The 20,510-nt window shown below is 47.9% G+C and overlaps 1 protein-coding gene across 3 annotated transcripts in view; it reads right to left on the bottom strand.

Annotated features, from left to right (window-relative positions):
* Nucleotides 1-19,861, bottom strand: part of BEAN1 (brain expressed associated with NEDD4 1) — a 67,776-nt gene extending 47,915 nt beyond the window's left edge. Inside the window, exons 1-2 of one of the 3 annotated variants that reach the window (XM_060253749.1) lie at nt 19,666-19,861; nt 16,965-17,039 (exon numbers count right to left, since the gene is read on the bottom strand). In XM_060253749.1, coding sequence (XP_060109732.1) covers nt 16,965-17,039; nt 19,666-19,690 — 100 coding nt within the window. In that variant the 5' untranslated portion in view covers nt 19,691-19,861. Of the gene's footprint in view, nt 1-16,964; nt 17,040-18,668; nt 18,842-18,902; nt 19,039-19,665 lie in introns of those variants that run through there. The other 2 variants (XM_060253748.1, XM_060253750.1) reach the window with 2 other exon arrangements.
* Nucleotides 19,862-20,510: the final 649 nt, after the last annotated feature.

Here is a 20,510-nt window from a genome sequence, read left to right as displayed (position 1 = left end):
TTCTTTGCGATTTCTGGAATCCTCTTATAAAGGAGCGTATAGAGCCAATGATAGTGCATCAGACCACGGGCCTGGCAGAGTCACAGCGCTGTCCTAAACAGAGTTATATCCTTTTAAGTCCACCAAAGTCATTGGCCTTAGAAGGGCATGAGCTCTGCTTAAGACTGCATTACCTGCTCTCTGACAGCCTGGGTGGTGTAGCAATTAGAATCCTGGATCAGGACTGGGGAGGTTCATGAAATTCACAAGGAGCCCTTTGGCCAATCATTCTCTCTCCATCTAACCTACTTCGCAGGGGTCTTGTGAGGATAAAACAGCGGGAGGAAGGACCATGCTTGCCACTCTTGGGAGCAAGAATGGAATGTGAATGTAATAAATGTACTTAAGTAACAACAGATCACCAAGGTCTTGAGCGGAAAAAGGTCTTCCCAACTGCTGTGGGCCTAGAAGCAGAACTGGTAGAGATTGAATTTGGGACCTTGTAACTGGAAAGCAACTGCTCTGCCATCAACACACACGCCCGGTCCTCTAGGCAACTGATTCTGTATAAGCAAGGAAACCCAAGAGCCAGGAGCCCCATGCATAAATCACAAACATACCTGGGATCTCCCACATAATTTTTAGCATTGACAGCATCCCTGCAAACCAAGGCCCATGAGGTATATTACTGGGAGACCAGAGGCACCACCATGCATTGTCTCCCTACTAACATAAGAACATAAGAGAAGCCATGTTGGATAAGGCCAATGGCCCATCCAGTCCAACACTCTGTGTCACAGTGGCCCAAAACCCAGGTGCCATAAGAGGTCCATTAGTGGGGCCAGGATACTAGAAGTCCTCACACTGTTGCCCCTGTACAGCCATATACAGCCAGCAACGCCTAGAGTTAAAGAGGTGGAATCAGATCTCAGAGTTCTGGATTCAAGTCCCCACTCAGCCATCAAGTTCAAAGGATGCCTCTGGGCCGGTCACTTTCTCAGCCTAATCTACCTCGCAGGCCCCTCCCTTGATGATAATGCCAGAGGGACAGCTGCATTTGCTGCAGCCCAAAACAATGAAGCATCCAGGTTCACTTACAGGTTAAGAATAGCCAAAATAAATGTGCGGGAACTACAGCTCAGAGGCAAAGCGGGTGGGGAACAAGTGATGTCATGAGGCAAAGAAACAGTAAAGGGGCAGAACCAATGGAAAAGGTTCTTTTCATCTAAGGAGGGCAGATATTCCATCTACTTTCAACCCTGGATTCAAGTGCCCTGTATACCATACCAGCTCCCCACAGACTCAGGAAGCCAAGTGCAGGCACCAGCTGCATCCTCAGTAAACTGCAGGAACGCAAAGCACTGTGGAGTCTGGCACATGTTTAAGTGCACATTTAAGTGCGCAGCTTTATTACTGAAGAGAGAGGGAATTTGGCATACTGCAGCACAATATCAGATCTCGGAAGCTAATCAGGGTCAGTATTTGTATGGGAGACCACCTCCCATATACCGCTCTGCAGTGGAATGCAATGGCAAACCACCTCCACTTGTACGGAAGACCACCAAGGAAGGCTCTGCAGTAGCTGCAATGGCAAAACACCTCTACTTCTCACTCTCACCTTGAAAGCTCCTTGCTGGAGTGACTGTTAAGTCAACTGTGACCTGATGACACTTACGTACATCTGTATTACTATGGAACAAAGCATTCAGAAGGCCTTGCAGAAAACAGTTGTACCCATTCTACAGATGGGGAAAACAGAGACTCTAATCTGAAAAAGAATCAGGGAATCCACAGCACAGATACAATGCAAAACAAGGGGCTCAGAAACGTGCGTCAATTTAGCCACATCCTACAGGCTGTCCAAAACCTGGTCAAGTTATTCGGCAGTTCGCAAACATTTCCTCTGCTATTGCTCCACCCAGGGCTTTTCTTGTAGCAGGAATTCCTTTGCATATTAGGCCACAGCTGCCTGATGTAGCCAATCGTCCAAGAGCTTACAGGGCTCTCAGTATAGGGCCTACTGTAAGCTCCAGGAAGACTGGCCACATCAGGGTATATGTGACCTAATACGCAAAGGAGCTCCTGCTACAAAAAAAAAAGCTCTGGCTCCGCCCATCTTTAAGCACACACTCACTCCTTCTGACATGCACACCTTTTTCATACACGCAGAATTCCTGGGCTCAAGTGCTGTGGCTGCTTCCTTGCAAAGACCTAGCTAGCGCTTTGCCACACTGGCTATGGGAGGGGAGGGCAGGGCAGGGCAAACGCAGATGGATGGAAATCAGAGCTGCCCAGGGTGTTGCTTGAGCGTGCAAAGCTTAGCTTGGCCCAGTGACTTCTTGCCTCGTGACCCTTCCGAACAGTGGTCAGCATCAAGGGCAGTGGGCTGCCCATCCAGGCCCTGACACAAAGCATGGCAGGTGGGGGGCTTCAGGAGAAGAAGAAAATGATATTGGATTTATACCTCGTCCTGCACTCTGAATCTTAGGCTGTGATCACACATACAAATGATGCACTTTCAATCCACTTTCTAACTGGATTTTGCCAGTTCGCACAGTAAAATCCAGTTGGAAAGTGCATTGAAAGTGGATTGAAAGTGCATTATTTAGTGTGTGTGATCACAGTCTCAGAGTATCAGAGTGGCTTACAATCTCCTTTACCTCCCTGCCCCCCACAACAGAGGTAGGTGGTGCTGAGAGAGCTCTCCCAGAAGCTGCACACTCAAGGACAACTCTGCGAGGGCTATGGCTGACCCAAGGCCATTCCAGCAGCTGCAAGTGGAGGAGTGGGGAATCAAACCTGGTTCTCCCACATAAGAATCTGCACACTTAATTATTACACCAAACTGGCTTTCTCTACACCAAACAAGAGCAGCAGCAGCTGCTGCTATCCCTGTGTTATCCTTTACGGACTCTGGCAGGTGGGATACAAAACCCTTTCCAGCTGTCTTCCTCCCTTGCGGCGGGCATCCATTCCCAAGGCACAGGCATGCAAAACACATTACAGGGGAAAAACATCCAGCCTCTCCCCTATTCATCCTCCAATGTGCGTGCATAAAATGCTGCAGAGTCACAGCCGACTTAGAATGACCCTGCAGGGTTTTCCCAAGGCAAGTGATGATGCAGAGGTGGTTTGCCACTGCCTCCCTCTGCAAAGTCTTCCCTAGTGGTCTCCCATCCAAGTGCCGACCCTGCTTAGCTTCCCAGATCTGACAAGACTAGTTGCACTTGACCAGTCCACATCCCTCGCCTTCCAATTATGTACATAGAAAATAAAACTCACCTGGCAACAAGGCAGAGAAGAAAGAAAATGGTCAGAACAGCAGCAAACTGGCCAATTAGCAGCCCGAAGCAGAAAGCCTTCCCGTTCAGATTGGAGCTTTGCCCGGTTTTGGATTCCTGGGTCCCAACTCTCACTTCAGTCAGCTCTGCCACCCGCCCATTTCAAAGTATATCTCAGCAGCCATAAGGGCTAGAAATTTGACTTTAAAAAAAAAAAAACTCAAAAAGGTGAGATTCTCAGGAAGTTGACTTTACAGCCGAACGCCACGTTTCTTGTTCATTCTGTATCTTTGGCCTGAGTTCGATCCTGGCGGAAGCTGGGTTCAGGTAGCTGGCTCAAGGTTGACTCAGCCTTCCATCCTTCTGAGGTCGGTAAAATGAGTACCCAACTTTCGGGGTGTGTGTGTGTGTGTGGATGACTGGGGAAGGCAATGGCAAACCACCCCATAAAAAGTCTGCCGTGAAAACATTGTGATGCGACGTCACCACAGAATCAGAAATGACTGGTGCCTGCCTTTACCTTTAATGCCTGTTCTGAGTGGTGATCTGGAGGAAATCCAGCCAGGAGATCTATATACATATGAGAAGATGTGCTACAGCCTGCATCTTGCTTTCCCCTGCGTATGGGGTGAGAAAGTGGCTGTTCTTGTTAGCAGAGGTGATGGGATTCATACCTTTGGTGGGAATTAATTCAGTGAGAAACAGGGAAATGCGGGCACCAAACCCAGCTCGAGACAAGGAGCAAGCAAAAGGAAAATACAGTCTGTGTTATGCAGGCTTCCCCCTTTGTCTGGCGGTGTGCAGATTCATTTGTTGCTTTCTCGAACTGCTTGTTCCACCCTTGTTTGAGGTCCAGGGAATTGTTCTCCGAATACTTTGCTCTCCGCACTGATTGCAGAGGGCTCCGGTAAACTGTGGTCATTTCTAATTTTTTAATGCTTCAGAAGAAAAGACCAATATTTTGCTTCCTTGTGCCAAGAAACTCAAGTTTGAAATCATTTCTGCACCCCTTCCCTTGCCATGTAATCTAAGTCCACAACGCCCTCTGGCCTTCAGTTTAAGAATATTGCAATGCAGAGATTTTATTTATTTATTTATGTAATTTGTACCCTGCTTTTCTCCCCAATGGAGACCCAAAGCAGCTTGCATTGTTCTCCTCTCCTCCATTTTATCCTCACAACCAGGGCTTTTTTTCTGTAGCAGGAACTGTTTTGCATATTAGGCCACACACCCGATGGAGCCAATTCTCCAAAAGCTTACAGGGTTCTTAGTACAGGGCCTACTGTAAGCTCCAGGAGGATTGGCTACAACAGGGTGTATGGCCTAATATTCAAAGGAGTTCCTGCTACAAAAAAAAAGCCCTGCTACAAAAAAACAATTCTGTGAGGTAGGATTTGGCATTTTCCTATCATGTCTTAAACATCATCCTCTCCTCCCCTCCTCTCTACTATCCAGCTTGTATAAAAGTTCTGACGAACCCAATAACTTGTTTTATCTTGGCTGGTCTTAATGGTGACGTGTTACAGCAGTGTTAATTTATATTATTTTTGTATTTCCAGGAAAGCAGTCCAATGTTCTTTCTTGAAACATACAATACTTCTGTATTCATATTCTTCTGTATTCTGCCTGTTCTCAGAGAATAATCAATACAGTGTTCAGTGTCCAATACTTTCCTTTTGAATTTGCAAGACAGTTCAACATCCATTCTGGTAGCATTTATTGCTAATATATTTTTAAGAGGACAGGACTGGGTTTTTTTTTTTACACACTGTTATTCACTGGCGGGGGGAGGGTTGAAACCATACAAAGCTCCAAACTTTGCATGGATTGTATGTGCTTCTATAATTTAGGTTTCTATGCCACCACATCCATGCTTACAGCCTTCTAGCTGACCCTACTGAAGATGCTAAGAATGTTCTCCTACAACTGTGATGGCGAACCAGACAGATATGGTTTCCACACATAGAGGGGCTTTATGTTGTTTTAAGTTTAAGTTTAATTTGATTTATACCCCGCCCTCCCCGCCAAGGTTGCTGGTGCACATGGCAGGTTGCACTTTCTTTGCTCCAATCCCTCAGTGGTGGTTTCCTTGATTGAATCAATCCATATCTTGTTAAGCCTTTCTCCTTTCCTGCTGCCTTTCACTTTCACTAGCATTACTGCTTTTCCCAGTCAGTCTAATCTTCTCATGATGTGACCAAACTTATGCAAACATGCCTTAGTTATGACAGCCTTTGAGTACATTCACATTATTGTTTAACCTGGAGAGGAGGCAGCTGAGAGGTGATATGATCACCATCTTCAAGCGCTTGAAGGGCTGTCATATAGAGGATGGTGTGGAATTGTTTTCCGTGGCCCCAGAAGGTAGGACCAGAACCAATGGGTTGAAATTAAATCAAAAGAGTTTCTGGCTCAACATTAGGAAGAACTTCCTGACCGTTAGAGCAGTTCCTCAGTGGAACAGGCTTCCTCAGGAGGTGGTGGACTCTCCTTCCTTGGAGGTTTTTAAACAGAGGCTAGAAGGCCATCTGACAGCAAAGAAGATTCTGTGAATTTACGGGGAGGTATTCGTGAGTTTCCTGCATTGTGCAGGGGGTTGGACTAGATGACCATGGAGATCCCTTCCAACGCTATGATTCTATGACTCTTCTATTGTATTTATTTTGTCAGATATTGTTATCCTTTGGTCTAAAATATCCCACAAAGCAGCTTACAGATGATCTCAACACAATAACATTTTTTAAAAATCAGAGCACACACCCACACGGGCACACAAAACCTCAGGTAACCACAGCACAAACCTATTCCAGAGCTCCCAAGTAAAACTTCATAAAATATCTAACAGAAACCAGGATCCATAATTGGCCCAAATAACTGGCTAGCCTTAATCATCCAAAAGCCGACTTACACCAATCTTAATATTCGCACCACAGTGTTAAATTAACTAATATCAAAGCCTGATGGGTGAAAACAGCACTGAGTATCCTCCCAGAGAGCAGAAAGAATATAAACAGGACCCTGCTGGATTGGACCAGGTCCATTGAGTCAAGCACCTTGTCTCAAACAATGGCCAACCAGTTATTCTAGAGAGCCAACAGCAGGGTACAGAGGCCAAGGACTTCCCCCAATGTTGCCTCCCAGCACTGGGTTTCAGTTGGCTGCCTCTGAATGTGGAGTCACAATGGCTAGAAGCCACTGTTGGACATATCCTCCACGAGTCTATCTAATCCCCTTTCAAAGTTACCTATGCTTATTGCCATCACTATATCAACTGGCCAAGAATCTCACTCTTTAGTTCCTTGTTGAGTAAAGAATTTCTTCCTTTTGTCCATTCTGAACCTATTGCCCATCAACTTCACTGGGCGCCCTTCAGCTCTAGCATCATGAGAGGGGGAGAAAAACTTGTCCGCTTTCCCCCACCCTCTGCACAATTTTGTAAATCTCTATTATGTGCGTCCTCCCTCAGTCACCTTTTTTTTCTCCAGACATTTGAGAAAGAAAACAGAGAAAAAATGCTCCAACCTAGACGATGCCAATCACCGCCAACACATATACTAAACAATAGAGGATCACGGTAACCAAATGATAACCCCAAACAGAAAATATACCATAACGCTGATGCTTATGTAAAACTCTAATAATTTAAATAAAGGAATCTTGTAATCAAATTATGTCTATCAACACTGTGGATCGGTGCTATGGAGGGATTAAAGATAGCGGCTAAACGTAAAAACTGTGTCGTAATAGGTGATTTTAACTACCCGCAGATTGATTGGGTCAATATGTGTTCTGGTCGAGAGAAAGAGATTGAGTTTCTTGATGCTCTCAATGACTGTGCTGTGGAGCAGATGGTCTCAGAACCTACCAGGGGTGGGGCGATCCTGGATCTGGTCCTAAGTAATGCCCAAGACTTGGTGAGAGACGTAAAAGTGATTGCGCCGCTTGGGAACAGTGACCATAATGTTATTGATTTCACCATTTGTATAAATAGGGAGTTGCCCAAAAAGACCGCCACAACCACATTTAACTTTAAAAGGGGTAAATTCTCTGAGATGAGGAGGCATGTGAGGAGGAAACTGAAAGGAAAGGTAAATACGGTCAAAACCCTTGGGGAAGCTTGGAGACTATTTAAAACTATAATCCTAGAAGCTCAGATAAAATACATACCACAAGTTAGGAAAGGCACAAACAGGTATAAGAAAAGGCCAGCATGGTTAACAAACAAAGTAATGGAAGCTGTAAAAGGTAAGAAGGACTCCTTTAAGCGGTGGAAAACCAGTCCAAGTGAGATTAATAAAAGGGAACACAGGCAGTGGCAAATCAAATGCAAGACTGTGATCAGGCAGGCAAAAAGGGACTATGAGGAGCATATTGCAAAAAACATAAAGACCAACAATAAAAATTTCTTCAAATATATTAGAAGTAGGAAACCAGCCAGGGAAGCAGTGGGGCCCTTGGATGACCATGGGGTAAAAGGATTACTGAAGGAGGATGGGGAAATGGCTGAGAAGCTGAATGCATTTTTTGCCTCCGTCTTCACCGTGGAAGATGAGAAGTGTTTGCCCGCCCCAGAACCACTAATTTTGGAAGGGGTGTTGAAAGACCTGAGTCAGATTGAGGTGACAAAAGAGGAGGTCCTACAACTGATAGACAAATTAAAAACTAATAAGTCACCGGGTCCGGATGGCATACATCCGAGAGTTCTGAAAGAACTCAAAGTTGAACTTGTGGATCTTCTAACAAAAATCTGTAATCTTTCATTGAAATCTGCCTCCGTTCCTGAGGACTGGAAGGTAGCAAATGTCACCCCCATCTTTAAAAAGGGTTCCAGAGGAGATCCGGGAAATTACAGGCCAGTCAGTCTGACTTCAATACCGGGAAAGTTGGTAGAAACCATTATCAAGGACAGAATGAGTAGGCACATTGATGAACACGGGTTATTGAGGAAGACTCAGCATGGGTTCTGCAAGGGAAGATCTTGCCTCACTAACCTGTTACATTTCTTTGAGGGGGTGAACAAACATGTGGACAAAGGAGACCCGATAGATGTTGTTTACCTTGACTTCCAGAGAGCTTTTGATAAAGTTCCTCATCAAAGGCTCCTTAGAAAGCTTGAGAGTCATGGAGTAAAAGGACAGGTCCTCTTGTGGATCAAAAACTGGCTGAGTAATAGGAAGCAGAGAGTGAGTATAAATGGGCAGTCTTCGCAGTGGAGGACGGTAAGCAGTGGGGTGCCGCAGGGCTCGGTACTGGGTCCCATCCTCTTTAACTTGTTCATAAATGATTTAGAGTTGGGAGTGAGCAGTGAAGTGGCCAAATTTGCGGATGACACTAAATTGTTCAGGGTGGTGAGAACCAGAGAGGATTGTGAGGAACTCCAAAGGGATCTGTTGAGGCTGGGTGAGTGGGCGTCAACGTGGCAGATGAGGTTCAATGTGGCCAAGTGCAAAGTAATGCACATTGGGGCCAAGAATCCCAGCTACAAATACAAGTTGATGGGGTGTGAACTGGCAGAGACAGACCAAGAGAGAGATCTTGGGGTCACGGTAGATAATTCACTGAAAATGTCAAGACAGTGTGCGTTTGCAATAAAAAAGGCCAACGCCATGCTGGGAATTATTAGGAAGGGAATTGAAAACAAATCAGCCAGTATCATAATGCCTCTGTATAAATCGATGGTGCGGTCTCATTTGGAGTACTGTGTGCAGTTCTGGTCGCCGCACCTCAAAAAGGATATTATAGCATTGGAGAAAGTTCAGAAAAGGGCAACTAAAATGATTAAAGGGCTGGAACACCTTCCCTATGAAGAAAGGTTGAAACGCTTAGGGCTCTTTAGCTTGGAGAAACGTCGACTGAGGGGTGACATGATAGAAGTTTACAAGATAATGCATGAGATGGAGAAAGTAGAGAAAGAAGTACTTTTCTCCCTTTCTCACAATACAAGAACTCGTGGGCATTCGATGAAATTGCTGAGCAGACAGGTTAAAACGGATAAAAGGAAGTACTTCTTCACCCAAAGGGTGATTAACATGTGGAATTCACTGCCACAGGAGGTGGTGGCGTCCACAAGCATAGCCACCTTCAAGAAGGGGTTAGATAAAAATATGGTGCAGAGGTCCATCAGTGGCTATTAGCCACAGTGTGTGTGTGTGTGTGTATATATATATATATTTGGCCGCTGTGTGACACAGAATGTTGGACTGGATGGGCCATTGGCCTGATCTAACATGGCTTCTCTTATGTTCTTATGTTCTTATGGCTAGCAGATTTCTGAGAACTCCATTTGGAGTCAGATTACATAGTTAGTACAAAGGAGGGTTATGCCTGATGAAGATCTCGAAACGTTGGCAATAAATCATTCAGACCTCACCTGGCCTATTGTGTTCAGTTCTGGGCACCACATTTTAAGAAGGATATAGACAAGCTGGAACAGGTCCAGAGGAGGGCAATGAAGACGGTGAGGGGTCTGGAGACCAAGCCCTATGAAGAAAGCAGGAACTCCTTTGCATATTAGGCCACACACCCCTGATGTAGCCAATCCTTCAATAGCCTACAGCTGGCACATTTAGCCTGGAGAGGAGGCAGCTGAGAGGCGATATGATCACACCATCTTCAAGTACTTGAAGGACTGTCATATAGAGGAGGGTGTGGGATTGTTTTCTGTGGCTCCAGAAGGTAGGACCAGAACTAATGGGTTGAAATTAAATCAAAAGAGTTTCCAGCTCAACATTAGGAAGAACTTCCTGACCATTAGAGTGGTTCCTCAGTTGGAACAGGCTTCCTCCTTGGGAGGTGGTGGGCTCTCCTTCCTTGGAGGTTTTTAAACAGAGGCTAGATGGCCATCTGACAGCAATGAAGATCCTGTGAATTTAGGGGGAGGCAGGCCTTGAATTCAGCAGGAGCTCACAGGAGTGAAGCTCCTGAACCTTTTTGAGGGTTCCCCCTCCTCCTCCCCACCTACCTACCTTGTCCTTTGAATAGTAGGTGTAGCTGCATAACTATCCCTGGATGAGCTCCACCACCTATTTTTCTACAAAATGACCGCAGGGAGGAGGTATTTATGAGTTTCCTGCATTGTGCAGAGGGTTGGACTAGATGATCCTGGAGGTCCCTTCCAACTCTATGATTCTAAAAGATCCAGAGACCACATCATTATAGGAGCAGAATATTCTAGAATATGAATATCAAAGAAGAGGAGGATCTTTTGGGACATGAGAACTCTTCCTTCTAGTCTTGAGTTATTTCTAATAATTCGAGATATTATTTACACACCGCATTTTGGATTTTTTTTCTCAGCTGATTCGTTAATACATGTTATATGAAGACTTAGCACTTGGCTTATTACTTTACTTAGTCAAGAGTAAATGATATTGATTACAAGATGTATTTAAATTACTAGAGTTATACACAAGCGTCAACATCATGGTATATTCTCTGTTTTGAGTAACTACTGCTCGTGAGCCCAGGATTATCACAATGAAACGTGATAGCCAAGCTGTAGGGCCACAGAACACTGCAAGCCCACAGAATGGATGGGTCTCCAAGTTTATCTGAACATGCTACGTTTGTGGCGGAGATTCCCACGCTGATGTGACCTTCAAAGGTATCCAGCCAAAATATTGTTCTCTTAAATAGCCAGATCCTTAGCCAAGAAATGCAAGCTGGGAGGAGGAAGCTTCCAAAAGAGAAATTGCCAGTCTGAGCTAAAAAAAAAAAAAAGAATGACGTGACTCAGAGCAAATTCTAATGAGCGTACTGGGAAAGCAGCCATGCTTGGCGAGACGTGGCTATCTTTCATGCCAAGATGCTCAACTCCAGGCAAATGGCGCACAAGCCATCCTTGATGCAAGCATGACACAATGGAATCCGAGGCCATCCGCAAATGACCTCAAGTTCACAGGGGATGAGGAAGGCCAGGGCACTTTGGTTTGCCCCTGGAAGCTTTCAATCTACTCATTTCTATCTTTGACTCTCCAGTCTTCCAAGCAGGGCTTTTTTGTCGCAGGAACACCTGTGCATATTAGGCCACACACCCCGGATGTAGCCAATCCTTCAATAGCCTACAGGGCTATTAGTACAGGGCCTACTGTAAGCTCTTGGAGGATTGGCTACATTAGGGTGTGTGGCCTAAAATGCAAATGAGTTCCTGCTACAAAAAAAGCCCTGCTTCCAAGTATCAGGTCAGCTTTTCTTGGCATGCAGGTAAGGACGAACTTGGTTTCGAAGGTCCCATGGAAAGTGATCTGTTGTATGGCATCTCCCATGGGATGTGCTCGCTGGAAGAAGGCTCTAGCTAAAGGCACTGAGAAAGACCCTAATGTGCCAGGGACCCACTCCTGGGATGAGCCACACCTTGCTGGAGATGCATGACTGTTGCACAACTGAAATTGTTCATCAGCATGCTGTCTTGTCCACATTAGAAAAATATACAAGGTGATAGTACAGTATCCAGTGATACTTTGAAGATCCCATGGGGAGGGGTCTTGGTTCAGGGGTAGAGAATCTGCTTTGCCTGCAGAAGGCCCCAAGTTTGATTCCCGGCAACTCCAGTTAAAAGAACAAAGCTGAAGTTGATGGTGGAGACCTCTGCTTGAGATTCTGGAGAGCCACTGCCAGCCGAGTGGACAACAAAGACCTTGACAGACTAACAGTCTGATTCAACAGAAGGAAGCTTTATATGTGATGTAGGGATCTAGCCCATTTGGAACTGAGGGCCTAATAACCTGATGGTAGAAGGCAGCTTCCAATGTTAATCTCAGACCCTTCCTTTCACTCATTGGCTACAACTTTCCATATGAAGAAAGGGTAAAGCACTTGGGGCTCTTCAGCTTGGAGAAACGTTGATTGAGGGGTGACATGACAGAGGTTTACAAGATTATGCATGGGATAGAGAAGGTAGCGAAAGAAGTACTTTTCTCCCTTTCTCACAGTACAAGAACTCAGGGACATTCAACGAAATTGCTGAGCAGTTGGGTTAAAATGGATAAAAGAAAGTACTTCTTCACCCAAAGAGTGATTAACACATGGAATTCACTGCCACAGGAGATGGTGATGGCTACAAGCACAGACTTCAAGAAGGGACTGGATAAACATATGGCTATTAGCCACAGAGTATAGATGAAACTCTGTCTGGGGCAGTGATGTTATATATTCTTGGTGCCTGGGGGGGGGGGCAACAGTAGGAGGACTTCTAGTGTCCTGGCCACATTAGTGGACCTCCTGATGGCACCTGGTTTTTTGGCCACTGTGTGACAGAGGGCCATTGGCCTGATCCAACATGGTTCCTCTTATGTTCACTGAGCCATGGTACCTCCTCGAAAGATACATATGAAGTTGCCATACTGAATCACACCCTTGGTCTATTAAGGTCTGTGTTGCCTACTCTGGCTGGCCACAACTCTCCAGGATCTGAAGTAGTGTTCTTCCACAAGGTCTACAACCTTGTCCAGGGACTGAGTCTGGGACCTTCTGCACGTCAAGCTCTATCAGGAAGCAATGGCCCCTCCTCAAGTACTCTGACTTGGTGGACGAAGGATTTGGTTATGCCGGGCTGACACATGCTCTCACCCTTCGCTGTTCCTGGTTCCATTTTCAAGATGGAGAGATCACAGCTGGCAGTCCTGTAGTCAATGATAACGCCATCAGGAACCAACTGTGCTGCTGCTATGTAAGCAGGCAGGAAGGCTCTTGAAAAAGGGGTCCCGGGGAAAAAAATCCCCACGCTCATCTCATCAAGCAGGTGCCAAAACCAGGAGCAGCATTCTTCACAGAAAGGTTGTTTGGGCAAAGCTGGGTCAGAGCAAAGAAGGCAGGCTACAGCTGCTGACACAAGATGTGTGGAGCTTCAAAATTTTAAGTCTCACTTCCTTCAAGACAAGGAAACATGTCGAAAGTTTGTCATGCTCCAAAGAGGAAGGGTTGGAACTCCACAGGCAAGTATTTGGTTTACATACAGACTGTTCATGTTCGTGGCTTCTGCGCAGCCCCATATGGGGACTGCCTGAGGACAGGCCTGCAGAGGAAAAGATTTCCAAGCTTTCTAATAGACTAGGAATGCCCCTCCTCCCTCAGGCACTTTCTCGTCAAAAAGATCACCTGATGGTGGGGACGGGCGCTACTCCCTCAGTTTTCTTCATGCTGCCACTGGAGAACCTAAGACACTGAAATTCAAGAGAGTTCACAGCAGGGCAAGAAGGAAGGATGTGTGTCTGCACAGAAGACCACTCGATGAACAACTGTTACAGGTAAGTGTAACCCCATTTTCCAAGTGGAATCCCCAACATCTCCCAGTTAAAAGGTAAAGATAATCCCTGTGCAAGTACCAAGCCGTTGCTGACCCATGGGATGATATCACATCATGGCATTTTCTTGGCAGACTTTTTATGGGGTAGTTTGCCATTGCCTTCCCCAGTCACCTACACTTTCCCTCCCCAGCAAGCTGGGTACTCATTGACCTCGGAAGGATGGAAGGCTGAGTCAACCTTGAGCCGGCTACATGAACCCAGCTTCCACCGGGATCGAACTCAAGTCATGAGCAGAGCTTGGACTGCAGTACTGCAGCTTACTACTCTGCACCATAGAGCCCTTTATCTCTCAGTTAGGGGGTAACAAATAGCAGATGTTAGGAAGGCTTTTCCTCTGCCTCTGAGCAGCTGTAATACTGTTGGACTAATGGTGAGATTACATGGTAGTCAGGGTGGTGTAATGGTTAGAGCAGGGGGGTCCCCAATGTCTGTGAGGCTGTGGCCACCTTTGGGATTTCAGGAGGGTGTGGTGAGTGTGAACTCAAAATGGCCCCCACAGAGAGACCCAAATCCCCAGTCTGCCATGGAACCTCAATGGATGAACAAGGGCTAGTCACTCTCTCTGGATCTGTTGTCTGTACGGGGTTGTCAAGATCCTGGGACTAGTGAGGCCTGCAGGCCCAGAGAAGCCTGCTTAGGAGTACGGGGAAGAGCCTACATTTCTCAGGATCCCCTCTATCCCTCTGATTGGGTGGCAAGGGTTTTGGAGGGAAACTGGCCCAGAGAGGGGTGGGGCCTGGGAGGAGAAGATAAAAGGGCCAAGCCCAGGAAGGGAGTGTTCTTTTCCTAGGCAGAGCTGAGGAGGAGCTGCTGCCAGGAAGAGACCCTTGCCCTTAGAGGAAGGGTGAGTAGGCTAGGTCTGACTGAGACAGTAGGGACAGTAAGTTCAGATGCGTTAGGGCATGTGTTTATTTTCCCTTCACCCTTTTACTGTTTTATTGCACTGAAATAAAACTTTTTGTTGTTGTTGTTCACTCTGCCTGGTCCTCATGCCCATTATTTGGCCTAAGCTAAGGGAGGCCTGGGAGGGCTTGGGAGGGTACTCTGGACCTTCTCAAGGGAGACCCTTAACCCAGAGTGGTGGCAGCAATTGGTAAGACCCCCTGAGTCATGACAGGGGCTATTACTATGAATCACTTGGATGGGCTTAAACCAGAAACCCTTTTCCCTCTCTGCCCCTTATCACAGCAGAGGGAAAAAGAGGAGGCTGTTTCCCCTGGCCCAGGTGGTCAATGCAGTTCTTTTGGAGCGCAAAGACTCCAGTCATCTCAAAAGCATCAGCAGCCAAGTATCTTATAGCAACAGATCTATATTTGGGTCAATAACAGCTCCACTGAAATTTGATGTTCTGGCCCAGTCGCCAAGACAAATCTGATCCAAGTCCCACTGAAGTTCCACACAAAACTCCTATTACATTTTCCTTCAAGGACAATGGAAAGCAGCCATCTGAACATGGGCTTGGTCAGCAGGTAACCCAAATGAGCTGCCTTTAGGGAACCACAGTTGCCAAAATCTGCATTAACAGTATGCATACACCCCCCCCCCCGATTCTTTCTGGCATCACGATTTTTGCTGGTTTAATGTTATAATGTGCAAAGGTACTAATCATCACCACCACCACAATACACCTCAGGAGCGTGCACAGCACTTTAGGAGATTAAATATAACAGGTGCCTGTGGGAGACCTGCGGTCCAAAATGAGAACAAAATAATGAGCCGAAAGAGATGGCAGTGGAAATAAGTTGCCCAACCCTAAGAATCAGATCTTGGCACAAAAGCTCCCATGTGCAGCTGGAACTCCAGCACAAAAGTTCCAATGTGCACATGGAGCTCCACTCCAGATGAAAGAAAAAACCAAGGCAGGTTTTATTTCACTGGACCCCTGGAACATTTTTTTTCTGAACGCAGCTAAACTCCATCCCCAAATGGAATAGGGCACAACAGCAACCTGTGTGAAGAGGTCCCAGATCTTTGAAATTTTTTTGGTTTTGTATTTGTGTGTGTGTGTGCCCCTGGAAGTCATGGTGACCTCTGGTTACTGACCCCCACCAGGGGCTGGGAGGATATTCAAGGAGGTGGCTGAATAAATCCTGCCCCTGCCTCCCACTCCTGGTATTCCAAGAAGGTCTCCCATCCAAGTACTTGCCAGTGTCGGCCCTCCTTAGCTTCTGAGATCTGATGAGGCTGGGCTTGCCTGGGCTGTCCAGGTCAGGGCCAGGTCTTTGAATTTTTAATAGGACATGTGCATTGCTCAGATACCTCAAGAGTAATAGCCATGTTGCTAATGACTAAGAATAAGCATTTATGTAGTTTTCAAACTCTGATCCGGGAAACCTTTGGGAGCGGAGGGGGGTTCCTCAGATGTTATCCTCTGCTACATGTGGGTTTGTGGAACATCAAACATTCTTATGACTGTTTAAGAAGAATACTACTTCGTCTAATGTAGCATCCAATATAATCTAGCATCCTCTTTCACCCAGATGCCCCAGAAGGTTTCACCTTGGGAAAAGAGGCCACAGTTTGCCCCCACCAACCCTCTGCCACTTTCCAACTGGTACTCAGAAGTATGTTGCCTCTGAATGCAGAGGTCCAATTGGTCATCATGGCTTATACCAGGGGTGTTAAACATGTGGCCTAGGGGCCGAATCAGGTCCCCAGAGGGCTCCTATCAGGCTCCCAAGCAACTGGTTGTCATCTGCTTCCATCTCCCTCTCTCTTGCTTCCTTCTGCTAACAGCTTGCTTTGCAAGGCTTGCTCAATCGCACAGGAGCTACAGAGCAAAGTCTCTATTTTCTCCATTAGCTGAGGCTCCTGCTTTGGGGAGGAAGGGGGAAGGAGGCAGAGCTTGCTTTGCTAGGCTCTCTCAATCACACAGCTGAGCTACTGAGCCAAGCTGCTCTTCCTTCTTCTGGCTGAGACTCCTCCCCCTCCTGGTCTTCTGGGGAAGGAAGGAAAGAGCCAGAGCTTCCTTTGCCCAGTTCCCTGGATCCCATGGGAGAAATACAAAGAAAGCACCTTTAAGACAACTGTTTTGGAGAAGGAAGGGGGAGGAAAACGTACTGGAATGCAGCCAACAACGCTTCGCATAGCCTGCTGTGCTTCCACTTGGTAGAACTTATTCCTCTTAAAGCCCGTCCCCAGGAGAAGATTTCACTTGTGGCGAAAACACGGAGCAGGAGCTTTGCAGAATGGAGCGGCTCCTTTCTCACCAATGTGCAGCCTCTCCCAAACTTTTGCACAGCCTCAGCAACTGCATTCTTTTGTGCTGAAATACATTTGCTTCCTCCTCCCGCCACCACTGGCCTTTCTCTCTCTGAGGATTTGCAAGAGAACAGTCCTTCTCTGCTTATTACAATCCAGCCCTCCCCTCTGGAAATGCAAACACAAGCCGATTACTTACACAGACCAGAATAATTGGCGCCTGTTCCAATGCGGATGGAGCTCCCCAGGACGAAGGAAAAGTGGAAGAAAAGAACTGATGGGGTGGAGGGGGCGGGGGAGAGAAAAAACAAGACAGAAAAGGGAAAGAGGTTGTTAATAGCCATTTGTTTTGGTTTGCAGAGCGGCTGTCATTTAGTGGTACATGACGTTGATGCAACACACCCACTCAGTTTACTTGTCGGGCTTTTGTGAATCCATTACCCGTCCACTTCAGCGTGCGGAAATAAAACACAGTCATTCATTGACATGAGTTCCCAGAAAACATCTTGTTTAGCAAGCAGCTTGTCTCCAAGGTGCAATCTGGTAAACCTGCATTATGTAAACCAGGATTTTGCTGAAGTCACTGGAACAGGCCGCTTGCAAACAGCAAAATCCAATTACCGTTTCCTAACTCGATTAAGGACGGAGTACAGTAAATTAATTGGCTTTCTTGCACAGCAGCTACCAGAAGTTCTGACCGCACACTTGTGGAAGTTAATCACTCCCATGCTGCAGAGTCAATCTTTTTGACCTATCTGCGTTCAGTTTTTCTGCAAACAAAATCATGTACACAAAATACAATATCCTATAGCCCACTGGCCAATAAGATGGAAGAAAATGCATCCTTGCATTGGATGTGATCTCACCAAAGTTTACACCAGGGGTGGCCAAACTGGCTCAGGAGTCAAATGCTGCTCTTTCACACAGATTGATGGGTCTCAAAGCCCACCCCATCTTGTCTCTTTAAATCACTTCTCCAAGCCAGCTGGGAGCTTGGAAAATGCATTTAAAGTTAAAGTTGCTTTCTTGCCACCTCTCCCTCCCTCCTCATCTATTTCCTTCCTGTCTTGCGGCTCTCAAACATCTGATGTTTATTCTATGTGGCTCTTACAGTAAGCAAGTTTGGCCACCCCTGGTTTACACCCTACTCCATCCAAAGGGCAGGACTGAAGCACACGCCTAACTCTCTGGAACTCTGAGGGACTGAAATGCGCTAAAACAGGGTTGAACCACGCCTGGTGCGTTGCGCTTTTAATTCTGCCGCATTTCAAATACAATGAAAAGGCTGCATCGATTTCACTCGGCTCCCCCAAGCCACTGATCTGATTTAGGCCCAGGTTTGAAAATGTAAAGGGAAGGAGAGAGGAGTCTGGGCGCTCCTTCTGTTACCAGCTTGCACGGTTACAAAACACCCAGCCGTGACTAACGGGTAAATATTTCCCATCATTCTTCCCCCTTCCACCAAATAAAAGTCAAAGTGAGAAACAGAATACAATCTGCTATCTGGTGGCAAATCTGTGCAGCTCCCTGTGCCAGCGCTGGTGAACCGAAAGACAAGAAAGGGTGTGGGAAACATCCTCAGAGCTGGGAGTCGCAGCACATCCGTGCAAGGGACTGAGGGTATTTCCAAAAGTTTCTCGAAGGGGAAACCGCATCCCCCACTGCCGCTGCCACAAGGGGACCAATAGGATGGGTTCTGCCGCAGGGCTGGCTAAATGCCCCATAGCTTCGCCCCCCAGATGCGCCCTCCTTCCCTTCCCTTCCGCCACCTCCAGCCTCTTCGGCGCACAGCTGGGGAATCGCAACAGCTGCAGCCTCCAGCCCTTGGATTTAAATCCGCCGCCTGCGACTCGCTTTCTCTCCCTCCAGACCATCCGAGCGGTCCAACAGGTCAAGTCCTCACCCGCCTCCCCGCCCCGGCGAATAGGAAGGCATATGGGCCAGAATGATGCCCCTTCCTCCGCATCAAAAGAGAGGAGCGGGGGGGGGGGACCGCGTGGGAATCTCCCCGCGCCCGTTTCAATGCAGGATTTAACTAGGTCGCGGCTCCAGCTGCTCGAGGCGGGACCTTCCGGGCAAGGGAAGAAGGGCCACTCCGGAGGACCAGCAGCCCCGCCCTCCCCTCCGCTCCCCTTACCGGCGCACACCCAGGCGGCCGTTCCCTCCATGCGCTCCGGCGGCGGCTGGCCAGGGGCTCCTCCTGCCCGAGAGGCTCATTGGGCGCGCGGCTCGTCTGGGGCTGCTGCCCGAGCGGCTGGCTGGCTGGCGCCTTCCGCCCCGCGGCGGCGGCGTGACCCTCCCCTCCCCTCCCCTCCGCCCGCCGAGCAAGGCGCCCCGCCTGGAGGCGCGCCAAGCTGGAGCTGCCGGGCGGCTGCAACGGCGGCGGCTCCTGGGCTGGCGTTACGCAATGGCAGCGCCCCTTCCTGCTTGCTTGCTGCGGGCTCCGGGCCAGGCGGGCGGAGCGCGTGCGGCCTGCTGCCTCCGGGGCTTGGGAGTGCTGCCCGGGCAGGGGGCCGGCCGGCAATCCGGGCCTGTCTGCCGCGAAAGGGGAGGGCGCAGGAGGAGCAGACCGGGGGAGGGGGGGGCTTACGTGGCTGCTCTGCTCGCGTTTGCCCAGACAAAGAGGCGCTTGGGCGACCGCCCTCCGCCGCCTCTTCCTCCCGCCCGTGCCTGGGCTGCGATCCCGCCGTGCGCGCTTTTCCTAGGAGCAGGCTTCGGATTCAGCGGGAGCTCACAGGAGCGCAGCTCCTGAGCCTTTCTGAGGGTTCCCTCTCTTCTTTCCCGCCTTGCCCATTGAACAGTAGGTGCAGCTGCCTGCAGAACAATCCCTGGATGAGCTCCACCACCTGTTTCTACAAAACGACCCTTGCCTAAGAGTAACATGAAACCGGAGGCTATACCTGGAAAGGTAAACCCAACTGGCATTCCGGCAGCGCTCGCTTTCCTGGCATCAGGGGGATTTGTCTGCAAACGGTCAATGGATGCCTGGTTGATGTTGCTGGCTAGGGTGGCCAACCTCCAGGTAGCACCTGGAGAACTCCCGCTTTTACGGCTGATCTCCCATGACAGAAATCAGTTCCCCTGGAGGAAATGGATGCTTTGGAGAGTGGACTCGGTGGTATTGTACCCTGCTGAGGCCCCTCCCCTCCCCAAATCCCACCTTCTCCATGCTCCACCCCCCAGAACTCTAGGTATTTCCCAACCCAGAACTGACAATGCTATTTGTTGCTATGGAGTAGAGCAGGGGTCCCCAACCTCCAGTCCATGGACTGGTACCAGTTCATGGCCTGTTAGCAACCGGGCCGTGAGTTGTATAATTATTTCATTATATATTACAATGTTGTTATAATAATAATAATAATAATAATACATTGGATTTATATCCTGCCCTCCACTCCGAATTTCAGAGTCTCAGAGCTGCTCACAATCTCCTATATCTTCTCCTCGCACAACAGACACCCTGTGAGGTAGGTGGGACTGAGAGAGCTCTCCCGGAAGCTGCCCTTTCAAGGACAACTCTGTGAGAGCTATGGCTGACCCAAGGCCATTGAAAGTGGAGGAGTGGGGAATCAAACCCGGTTCTCCCAGATAAGAGTCCGCACACTTAACCACCACACCAAAGTAATAGGAAAAAAGTGCACAATTGTATCATCCTGAAACCATCCCGCCCCCCCCCCCCATCCATGGAAAAATTGCCTGCTACAAAACCGGTCCCTGGTGCCAAAATGTTGGGGACCACCGGAGT

Source organism: Heteronotia binoei, chromosome 14 (assembly GCF_032191835.1).
Source record: "Heteronotia binoei isolate CCM8104 ecotype False Entrance Well chromosome 14, APGP_CSIRO_Hbin_v1, whole genome shotgun sequence".
Lineage (NCBI taxonomy): Eukaryota > Metazoa > Chordata > Lepidosauria > Squamata > Gekkonidae > Heteronotia > Heteronotia binoei.
This window is presented reverse-complemented; position numbering and strand designations above follow the sequence as displayed.